The sequence below is a fragment of the Branchiostoma belcheri genome, unplaced genomic scaffold (assembly GCF_001625305.1).
Source record: "Branchiostoma belcheri isolate BF01 breed outbred unplaced genomic scaffold, Haploidv18h27 scaffold66, whole genome shotgun sequence".
In the NCBI taxonomy this organism is placed as follows: Eukaryota; Metazoa; Chordata; class Leptocardii; order Amphioxiformes; family Branchiostomatidae; genus Branchiostoma; species Branchiostoma belcheri.
The window spans coordinates 864,341-875,350 of record NW_017804309.1 but is presented as its reverse complement, the minus strand read 5'-3'; the positions used below and the strand labels follow the sequence as shown (position 1 = coordinate 875,350).

Genomic DNA, 11,010 nt, shown 5'->3' with positions numbered 1-11,010 from the left:
TAGATCTGTCCCAACTTTTGGGTCAAACAGACCATCCTATTATGAAGTAGGGGTGAAAAAATGAAAATCCTTTTAAATTAAGCAATAAAAATATACGACAACCTGCTAATGCACTCTAAAACGCAAAGAGACTCAACAACTACCCACATACCAAATATTATACCAAACGACCCACCAGATTTTCCAAACATTCAACACAAAAAGACCAACTTTAAACATATTGTAAATATCAAACGCAAACAGCTAGGAAGCCCAAATTTAAACCACTAAACCATGGTAATAACAACTACATGCTACCTTAATATCGCACAAACAGTCCATAACGCGCAAACAACAGAATAAAAAAATTAAACTGCAGTACCAAGGTCAATCACCAGGGGCTCAAAGTCAACCTACACAATCTCCAAGGCCCCATCCATCAATCTGCCAAATATCGTACAGTTCCTTCTTACCGATCTTCAGATATCAGACCAAACATGAAACGGAGTAAAAACAATACCCCCATTTTCATGGAGGGTAAAAACAATACTTGGCTGGTTAAACATGTACCAATGATTCTACTAATATTTATGACTACATATATAGAGAGCACCTGACCAACCAGTGAGTACAAAGTACACGTAGCTAATCTTTACAAATGTATTTAATTATTTATTCCTCATGCCAAAAATTATGTTCACATCGCCCCCCTCCCCCATAAGTTGAACAACAGTGAAGGTCACTTGCATATGTTTCCCTTGATGTTTCGGGCAAGGGAAAACAAGAGAAAATCCTTTTGAAACCAGTGATATGCATTTGGACCGATATTCTTTCGATGATTGAAACCAAGAGGCTGTGTTGTAGACGTTTGGCACACCCACAGCACAGCTTACCGGCTTTCGCCGCTCGTAACCGGAGAAACATGGCGTCCACTTTTTACGAGTATCCGAATCCGAGCACGCAAACATAGACTTTCCCATCCAGAGCGGTCATTTTCGAGCTTACCTCCGGTCTGAAGGCCGCCTGTTGTGAAGCAGCTCCTATTCTTCCTGTCATTTGGCTAAATTTGTAGAACATGATGGTGAATTTGTTATAAAACACAGACAAAGGTGCCTTTCACGTTCGCCGCCACGCGCTGACCTCTATCAGACAGCCGGAAAGGAGCGTTACGCAAGATCCTTCCAGTAAGGCGATCCTTGCGATCACCTTAGGGATTGCAACTTCCTTTTATGTAAATACCGTTTTAATAGATTGACTCACATGCAGTTGTACTATCTTAAATCGTATGGATTCTGTTTGAAACTAACGTAATAGTTTGTAACACTTGAAAGTGGAAAGCAAATAAGTACTCTACTCTAGACAAAAGTTGGGTCCCAAAAGTTGTGCTGTTCTAACTGTAATCGCTGGGGGGTCGTCCATTGTAGTACTAGCGCAAGGATCCCTGGGAATTCTTTGACCAATGACAGACTGTGTTTCAAAAATCAACCAATCAGCGACTGCAATACAAAATTTCCGCCATATTCAAATTTGGGCGTCGGAATAACGCGACGGTTTGTCGAAAGTGTGTTTTGTTTTTCGGCTTTGTTGCTGATTTTCTACAAGTTGAGTAGAAATTTTGAGGTGAAATTTACTCAAGATGACGGCCAAGGAGGTTAATGTTGATGCTCTGGGTAGCATGAAGCGTTCCGAGCTACAGAAACTGGCCAAACAAGCTGGGATCAAGGCCAACATGAAGGTAAATAAATTTTTATATGCCCCCCTCCCCATTATAAACACGCTAAACGTTTATGTTTTCATTTCTGCATAATCTGAAAGATGAGAGCTTTTGATTTTGCATACTCGGAATTCCCAACCATCCAGTCCGCTGAAATAAATGTTTGATACAGTCATCCTTATTCACCAATTCATTGCGGTTTAGTATATTGTGTCAAGACTACTTTCAGTTTCACCAAATTATGAGGTCTCTGACAGAAACAGTTTCACGTATAAACTGAAAGGGCACAGTACTATAAACACGGTGTTGAAGGTTACTATGGTTAGACCTACTCATCTGTGGTCAGGTGGACTATTAGAAATATACTGTTAATATGCAAAGTTTTATTTATTTATTTAACTCATAATACGAGTATAATTATTATTGTTAATTATTATTTTTTCAGACTGATGATTTGATCAGTGCTCTACAGCAGTACCATGGGAAGGAGCAAGGTGGTGACGGGATCAACACTGAGTTCACAACACAATCCTCGGACTACAAGGTTAATTTCTGTATCTGTATAGCCGGTATAACCGCCTTTCGGCGTAACACACCAGCTGCGAAGTGTTACCATTTCATGTCACATGTCATAAATCATACAGTACATTTTAAGTTGGCCTAAAAGTAAAGCCTAAAATTAAACATTGATGTTCACTCGGTTAAAGAAAAGTATGAATACAATGGTCTATACTATAGGACTAGGAGTAGAGATACTTCATATCTATTCATTGCAATATGAGAATCCTGTATTGCAATTACATGTACATGTACTACAAATTGCAGACTGTAGTTAGGCACATGTAGTTTAAATACAGCTGTTACTTACCTTCCCAACATCTTCATCTTCATCTTTGCTGGGGCTCAAAGATGTTATGTGAGCCCCGTCTACACCCCCATATAGCCCCTGATGGGGCACTTTAGGGGGGGGGGAGGCCTTGGATTAAGGCGGGCAGGCCTCCAGCCTGGCCCGGAAGGACTCAACGGTGGGAGCCATAACTACCGGGCCAGGCAAGGCATTCCATTGGGGGATTGTGCGAGGGAAGACCCCTAGCCTGTGATACAAAATTGATGTGATACACCAATATTATATTGGCATTATGCATGATATTAACAATACATTTATACTTTTGTACACCAGACCTGTACAGATGTGAGCAGTGCAGACTCTGGTGCGGAGACAGCAGCTCCTCAGCCGGAGATTCCTGCTAAAGTCACCAAGAGGAGGGGTCGTCGACCCAAGAAAGCCGCCAAGGAGGCACCAGTCAACACCTCCATGGACACCACCTCTGACAGTGTAGAATCTAACAGTAACACAGATGTCTCCACGGAGGAGGTAAGGGGATAATCACTGTCTGTTTGCTTCAAATATGTTTTAAACTTTTATTTTGTTTCCTTCAAATATAATCTAAATTCAATGTGCCCCCAAATATTCCCCTATATCATTGCAAGTGAATATGCAGTAACAAACATTTTTTGAGACAAGCAATACAGAACGGGTACATGACTATATACATTGATTGAGGATGAAGAAGATATTCATGAAATGTTCTTTAGAAATCACATTCCTACTAACAGCTTCTGGCAGATAGAAATTTTGTATCACAGGCTAGGGGTCAAAGGGAATTGAAAGTGAAAGCTAATATCAAATCTCTGTTATATGTGTAGAAGACACCAGAAGCCAAGGTTAAAAGGGGGAGGCCAGGGCGTGGAGGTCGGACCAGGGCAGGGCGTGGCAAGAAGGCTTCAACTCCAGTGGACACCACTGCTACTGACTCGGAACTGGAAAAGGTACTAGTACATCATACTATATGTGCACTATCAGACTCCCTGTCATTCACATTCTTTGTGTCATTCAGAATTTTTCTGGTCAGGATCTGCTGTCCTGTGAAGAGTTATGAACATCCCTTGTACTTCACACATAGACAATTTCACACAGAACAACAGGACTTGTTTATGTAGCGATGATTATTTCCACAAGCAACAAATATGTAGTGTTGCTATTATACCCTAGCCTAATCTATGCATGACCTCTGTATCCTTACCAATCCTTGATAGTAACTCTGCTATTGCTTTCTAATGAGTTGCTATAATCATATTTCTGATATCTCCACTATTGTTGTTTTAAGACATTTGCTCACAAATTTTCTCACAATGTGACACACAGGTCGTCAGTCCTGTATCACCTGCAGACAAGCCCGCTGAACGTCGCAGCCGTAGCAAGTCCAAGACGCCGACACCTGCGCAGGTGCCCGTTGCACGCCGCAGCCGCAGCAAGTCAAAGACCCCAACGTCTGCACAAGCACCACTTGAACGTAGAAGCCGAAGCAAGTCGAAGACCCCAACAGCTGTGCAGGTGTCCACTGCAAGTCGCAGCAAGTCCAAGACCCCCACCACAGCTGAGAAGGCAGCAGCAGCAGCCGGGCCTCAGACCCCCCTCCTGTCCCTGGAGTCTCCTCCTGCTCAGCTACGCAGGTCCAAGAGGTCCAAGGTAGATGTAGTTCTGTTGTAACAGGCTTGAGCAGCAAGAATTTTAGATCTATTACCACATTCTTACTCAAAAGTCATGTAGTAATTAGTATTCTTACCTGATAAGAATTTAGATGAATTCTAGAGTATATGTAGGATTGTAGATTCTACCAGTACATCTCTGATATGATGATCCAGAGATGATCTTCACTCTTTTCCCCATAAATGAATGCAGTAATGCTTAGGTTTTCATCTTTTATTGAGTACTACCGGTAGCGGGCTTTGTTATTTCTTCCTGACTGAAAGAATTCACTTTACCTCCCCTCCAGACCCCGACTACTTCTGATGATGAGAAGCCTCAGTCTGGCAAGAGGGGCTCGTCTGGTCCCCGGGCCAAGAAAATCAAACGGGACACATTTGAGATCGAGAAGAAGGAGGAGGAAGAGACAGAATCTAAGGATGCAGTTGCCATGGGAACAGAGGAGAAGGCAGCTCTGGAGGCTGAAGTGATGGCAGAGCTGAAGAAAAGGGTGGATGCTAAGAGTGAGTATGGCATGTTAAGCATTGTAGGGTTTCAAATGAAATCTTGGTCTAAGGCACTCATATTGGCTCCTTCTACATGGTTTCTGTTGTTTATTTTTCATTGCTGTAAATGGCAATTCCATGATGTAACCTTACTTTTATTTACTTGCCAACGATGTGTTTCCATACTAATGGTAGTTTATCAATATTGGGCAAGGCATTTTTTCTAGAACAACAGTTCTGTATAATTATCATTATGATACATTTGTCCATCTGCAGTGCCAGCTAAGGACCCGAATGCTCCCAGCAGCACCACCAGTATCCCCAGGTTTACCGCCTACCTCCAGAAGAGTAACAAAAAACCCATCACACCAGGTAAGCAGGCACTTCTGCAGTGACATACAGCTGGGGCTGGCTTGATATACTTATGACTTAAGCAGACTGATAAATAAATGAAAAAGTTATTGGAACTACAGTATGGTAATGTTGCAAACATGATATTCTCAAGATATGATTTTTGCAACAAAAAGCACTAGTCTGAATAATGTCTGAGGTGTAAACGTGTTTTGGGAAATCTTGAAATCTTATGTTGATGTTTTTTCAGGAAACAAGGACTGGGACAAGATTCACAACAAAAGCTTTAAGAAGATGGAGTCCATCGATGACTACCTGGCCAGGAAGCGCAAGATGACTGACGCTTTCACTGCTTCTGTCAAGAAGGCAAAGGTTAGAAACACTGTGTTCCCTGTATCCATCAGACCATGGCAATCATTATCATTTACAGTGTAGGGACATCTTGAAGTTGCAATTAGTCTTTCTTCAATTTGTTTCTTGTGTATTGCAAGCTTATTTAGCTCTCAGATTTTTCTTACTGCTACAGCAGTCATCATGTGTACCTGAAAAGTCATTGTAAATCTTTGTCTGTTTTGAATTGGCACTTATTGTTTGTTGACCATTATATGGCTTAGTTGGTTGCTGATGAAGCCAAGGCCACCATGCAGAGTCTGAAGACCAAGCCGACTCCCCGGGTAACAGGAACCCCCTCTGGTGTCACCCCTGGGAGGAGGTCACTGGCCATGAAGACACCCGGAAGCAACAAGGTATGGTTACATAATGAGCAATAATTAACCATTTTCATCGAGCAATCACCCTCACTGCAATGTTGAATTTAAAGTGATTTGACACATGAACTCTCAGCCATCCCCATTTCAGGTGGTTATCTCTAGTCCCACCGACTCTGATCTTGACATGTTCATGTTCCTTTTCCACAGAGTGGCCGTGTAGTGAAGCCTGTAGCCAGGAGGCCCAGTGTGGTGAGGAAGACTCCCTCTTCCATCATGAAGTCCACTCCTGGTACCACATCCTCCCAGGCCAGGCCTAAGACTACTGCTGAGAAGGCTGTCAAGTATGTGTCTTTGTGAACTTAAGCATTCAATGCAAGAGTGGTGGGATGAAATCAAAATAGTTCTTAAACTTCTTGGGGTGTATTATTGCAGTTTTCCATTTTATATAGCAATATATTGTATTTTCATGTAAAATAATGAATGGTGCTACTGGTACCAAATCACTGAGGAAGCTAGCTGGCATGATGGAAACACTGATATATCAGGACAGCCAACAACATTCCAGCCTTCAAACGTACAATGTATTTTTCTGTGTCTCTAGATTCCGGCCATCAGGACTGAAGCCCCCCACAAAGCTTGTGTTACCTGCCCTGCCGTCAACCTTCACCAAAACAGAACCTGCCAATGCCAGTGCACGCAAGTCAGTGGGTAAGTGTGTACAGATGTCATCATGTAACTTTGTACCATGTAAGGTTATCACAAAATAATTTGTTTAAAGTTACTCAACAGTAATGTTTCTGGTAGTCTTCTTGTGTAGTCAACTTGTGTAATTCCCTGCTATTACCTTTCAGGTCAGCACATCACACCTTTCAAGTTTACAGCAGGTGCCAATGTGACCTTCAACTCCACAATGAACTCTACAATGAACTCGACCTTCACCTCACCTGCTCCCAGACCAACCTTTGACCTCAAGGCCTCCAAACAGAAGCCGCTCACCTACAAGCCTCACTCTGGTAAGGATGTTTTGGCTTCTTATGTCTGGAATTGTGTTTCTCTTTGTGTCTGCAGTTTCTATTTTGTTTGTGTCATTGTGTTACAAAAATGGAGCAAGTCTTCATAGCTTTGTTTAATTGTTCCGTAGGTGCATTGCAACCATTGAATGCAGAAGAAGAGAAGAAACAGAAAGAGAAGGTGGACAGGTACCTGCAGGCAAAGCAGATGTACAAGAGGCCAGTCATCAAGAGTCGGTAAGTCGACCAACCTGTGAGGGAGGTTTACATTTATTTTGTACCCATGCCACACTTCTTTTATGTATACTATGAAAACCATCATGGCATTGGACGATACATGCTACTTTTACTGCACATGTATTATTTCTAGGAACACTTTCTTGACTAACCGATGATGTTAGGTTGGTAACTGTCCGCGTTACCCACCCAATATGTTCTCATACTTATCCCATGTTCTTGATTGCTCGTGGTAAAGGATTTCCAGATTTTGTGCCGTGTCCCATGATTACGATGCCTTTCCACAGGGACGACAGACGCAAGAAGATGCAGGAGAACAGGGGGAGGGCCAAGGACAGCCGCATGCTGGCCAGAAGAGGGATTGAATGCTAAATCATGGGATACTAGAATACTAGTAGCTGTAGAATTTGTTCTTGTCTACATAAGGTTTGACAGAAGACAAGTGTAGTCAAACTTTTGAAAATAATGGAGCTTTTGTAATGTTTCGTGTGACGAAAGCTTCAACAATGCCAGCACATGTGACCAGACTGTTGAAACATTATTTGCTACTTCATTATCATGTCTAGTGTTCTTGACTCTCCTATTCTTTCTCTTCTCTGTTTCTTCACAAAGCTTGATTATTGAGAGCTGATACAGCAACTAACTGATAATTGGAACTTGTGTTTGTAGTGTGATATACCAAAATTGTTCAGACTTGTAATTCACAAATGTTTCATGATGCTGAAAATTCCTTGAAGACAGGAAAAAGGCTATTCTGATGATACTTTCTATGATTAATATGTAGGTATATAAATTCATTAATTGTAATCTAGAACATTTTACAAGTTTTATTGGCAGCTGTCATGTGTCTTTTTTAGAGGATAAGTATAAGTACATTTTGAATGAAACTACCATTTATTTTGTACTCATGTACTACAACTGTCTTATCATCTCTCTGTCAAAGGTGCATTTAGTTTTAGAAAATGTTTAATTTCAGAAGGTCTTTTCTCATCTTTTACTGTTGATCTTTTTTTATATACTAGTACTTCGTCGTCCTGCAAAGGGCTTGACATTGTCTTCCCCTTTGTGAAATGTAAATATATCGTAGTGTTTCTAATAAAGACTAAAGACACCATGGGCGTCAATATCTTTCTTTATTGTGTAAAAATTTATGATAAGGATGCCATATAGACTTTGAGGACACAGCTCTGACATGGGGCTCCAGTTCACATTTTCCTAGATTGGTGACCCCATGTTCTAGCTCCATGGCAAGAACATATTTCACAGTTCAGAAGAAAAATGATGAATGTGCCTGAACAAAGTTTTCCACCTTAAATATCTTAAGAGTAGACATTAATTTGGTCCAACATTTTTATAACTGTAATAACACCATTAGTAAATGTGTAGCACCATCATTTGAACCTGAACTTGGTGTGCAAATATCTGGTGTGCAGTATTAGTATGTGTAGTAGGAACTTAATGTTCTATGACTTGGCTAAAGGGGTGCAAAACGGCATAGATCTTGAGCAAGCTAGTAAACCTAATTACAAATCAGAAGAAAAGTTACATAACAATTCACTGGCATAGACACTTGATTGCTGCACAGTGTCAGATGTATTTATTAGCCGTTTCAAAGGGTCCCCTATACTCTATTCTTCCCAAAATAATGCTAAGAACTTTAATAGAAGTGCGTCTTTCGGAGCTCTTGGAAACTAGGATGTCAAACTACGTATCTATAGCCGTGCTTGTCAGAAAAAGGCATTTTGCTTTTCCAACCGTATAAAAAAATGATAAATTCTGTTGCTAACAAAGAAATGTAACTAAAACTGCTTTGATATGATAGGGACAATGAACTGTAATCTCCAAGCACATGTTGGGGTGGAAGATCAGGGGGCCGCTATCAGAAACCTGGCAGTCAGAAAACCACCCCAGCATCTGCTTGGAGATGAGTGAACTACAGCTGGCAGTTCGGACTTGAACACGCTAGCAGGGCGCGGACTGGCTGACCATGTTCTTGGCGCAGGTGAGCGGCAGGTTCACGCCTCTGTTCAGTAGACTGATGAACTCCGGACATCCTCCACACGAGCAACACGCCTGGGCGGGGAGGGAGAAGGGAGGTGGTTCATGGAAAATTGTTTCGAGCCTCAGCAAAAGCAATATGATTGCCACACATCGTTCGTCTTTCATTATGATCTCTACCATTCTTAAAATGTTGCTAGAAAAATAGTGGTAGTAGCCAGTAAACTAAATAGAATTGCACCCAGGCTACAGTTCTGATAGTTTTGGGTCCCCTTGGAAAACAGCTATGATACAAGCTGAATGGGGACACCCAGCCGTCTTGTGATGAAATAAATAAATAAGTAGCGGAAAGAAAGGGCGACGTCCTTACCTGAAACGGGGATATAAAAACGTACAGCACGGCGCAGAGCAGCCCGAGGGGCCAGCCTATAACCACCAACAGGATGATCCACATGATGGACCACAGCCATCCACAACTTGCCATGTCTTATATATCTGTGGACGCAAAACAATAACGGTGTCAAGAAGATCCAAGTAAATGTACATGTAAAAATTACTCAAGCAAGTAACTCCGCCGGCAATTCATCCATCCCAGATTCAGCTTAAGGGTGGCCTTGTGATGAGTTTGGTAAAAAGTGTAGCACAGAATTATCCAACTATAACCAGATTTAGCCTAGTTATTGCAGGCTCCACTAGGCACACCTGTGGAATTAGCAACGGAGGATAGAGCCTACTCCCTGAGACCGGGGGCGGACAAATTGACTTTTTACGTCAGGAATGTCTGACGAGTTCCTAAGTGCGGTGTGTAATACCTATCATGTCTCCGCTCAGTGACCCGTGTCTGTCTTTGTTCACCTGTACGGTGTCATGTTTACGTTACACCAAGGCCCCGCTTTGTCTGAAGTCGTTACTTCAGGAGACCGAGACTTGACTACTGTACTTGTACTCCAGTGTGTGCCGCCGAAGTCACGTCTCTGTTTCCTGTGATTTGTGGCTTTAACCTCCAATGACGTCATTACTTAAGACTTCAGTTACTCAATCACTCAACGCCCCCGCGTCTAAACTTACGGGGCTCCTAGCGGGAGGGCTGTTCTTAACAAGAGTTCCAAGATCTCATACCTTCGCCAATTATGTTAACCCTTGCGGGTGACGAATTATACAATTTTGATCATTGATTTTGTAAATAAGAGCCTCATTTGCATGGATTATATCAGTTGATCATATTCTCCATCCAATGACGGCCTTATCATAACAAAAAGGCTATTATAGCACTCCCTCATAAATTATGCAAATGAGGTCATTATTTGAATAAATTATGTTTATTGATGTTCACCTTAACTTAACTTCCAAATGTGGCAAGCATGAAATTCGGGGTGCAGCAGTAACTATGGAATCATAAAAAATTTCCATTTATTATGCAAATTAGGTCCTCATTTACATTATCTATATCCTCAGATGTTTTTCTCGTTCTCAAGTAGATGTCACAAGTGTTTCATAGTTCTATTATTGAACAAAGCAGATTTATAGAATTTCTTCATTAATTATGCAAATTAAGTCCTGATTTGCATAATTGCCATCTGATTATGTCAAGCATCACCTCAACTACCTACATACACAAAATCACGACAATACGTCAACCGGTTCTTGAGTTATCGTCCTTCGATTTTTTTCTCAACAAATAGCTCCTGCAGTTCCAGAACAAGGCGCTAGGGGACCCAAACTCATGTCACTTCTTCTCTATCCCAAGAGCTATCTTCCATCCAAAATTCGTGACCCTAGCATGTCCAGATCACGAGATATCAAAACCGGAAGTTCTGCTGCAGTACCTAGGAAAGCCGCCAGGGGGCCCAAAATCTAATCATTTCTAGGTCTCATGAAGACCTACCCACCTACCAAGTTTCATTCCAATCCATCCACTGCTTCTTGAGTTATCTTGCTAAATTACACACACACACACACACACACAGACACACACGAC

The 11,010-nt window shown here is 41.7% G+C and overlaps 2 protein-coding genes and 1 long non-coding RNA gene across 3 annotated transcripts in view; 1 reads left to right on the top strand and 2 right to left on the bottom strand.

The window, feature by feature from the left end:
* The window catches only part of LOC109483720 (cytochrome c oxidase subunit 7A-related protein, mitochondrial-like), a 3,702-nt gene extending 2,469 nt beyond the window's left edge, over positions 1 to 1,233 (bottom strand). The window contains exon 1 of the mRNA XM_019786771.1: positions 985 to 1,233. Coding sequence (XP_019642330.1) covers positions 985 to 1,056 — 72 coding nt within the window. The 5' untranslated portion in view covers positions 1,057 to 1,233. The remainder of the gene's footprint in view (positions 1 to 984) is intronic.
* A 252-nt stretch (positions 1,234 to 1,485) lies between these two features.
* Positions 1,486 to 8,146, top strand: LOC109483704 (nucleolar and spindle-associated protein 1-like). Its single transcript, XM_019786746.1, has 14 exons — positions 1,486 to 1,714; positions 2,139 to 2,237; positions 2,874 to 3,068; positions 3,401 to 3,523; positions 3,900 to 4,223; positions 4,531 to 4,744; positions 5,003 to 5,098; positions 5,328 to 5,449; positions 5,692 to 5,823; positions 5,995 to 6,128; positions 6,389 to 6,495; positions 6,639 to 6,800; positions 6,929 to 7,034; positions 7,322 to 8,146. Exons 1-14 carry the CDS (start codon positions 1,616 to 1,618, stop codon positions 7,404 to 7,406), a joined length of 1,998 nt encoding a protein of 665 aa, XP_019642305.1. The 5' UTR covers positions 1,486 to 1,615; the 3' UTR covers positions 7,407 to 8,146.
* Positions 8,147 to 8,150: 4 nt separating this feature from the next.
* The window catches only part of LOC109483723, a 3,867-nt gene continuing 1,007 nt past the window's right edge, over positions 8,151 to 11,010 (bottom strand). The window contains exons 2-3 of the long non-coding RNA XR_002141027.1: positions 9,403 to 9,527; positions 8,151 to 9,107 (exon numbers count right to left, since the gene is read on the bottom strand). This is a non-coding gene — a long non-coding RNA (uncharacterized LOC109483723). The remainder of the gene's footprint in view (positions 9,108 to 9,402; positions 9,528 to 11,010) is intronic.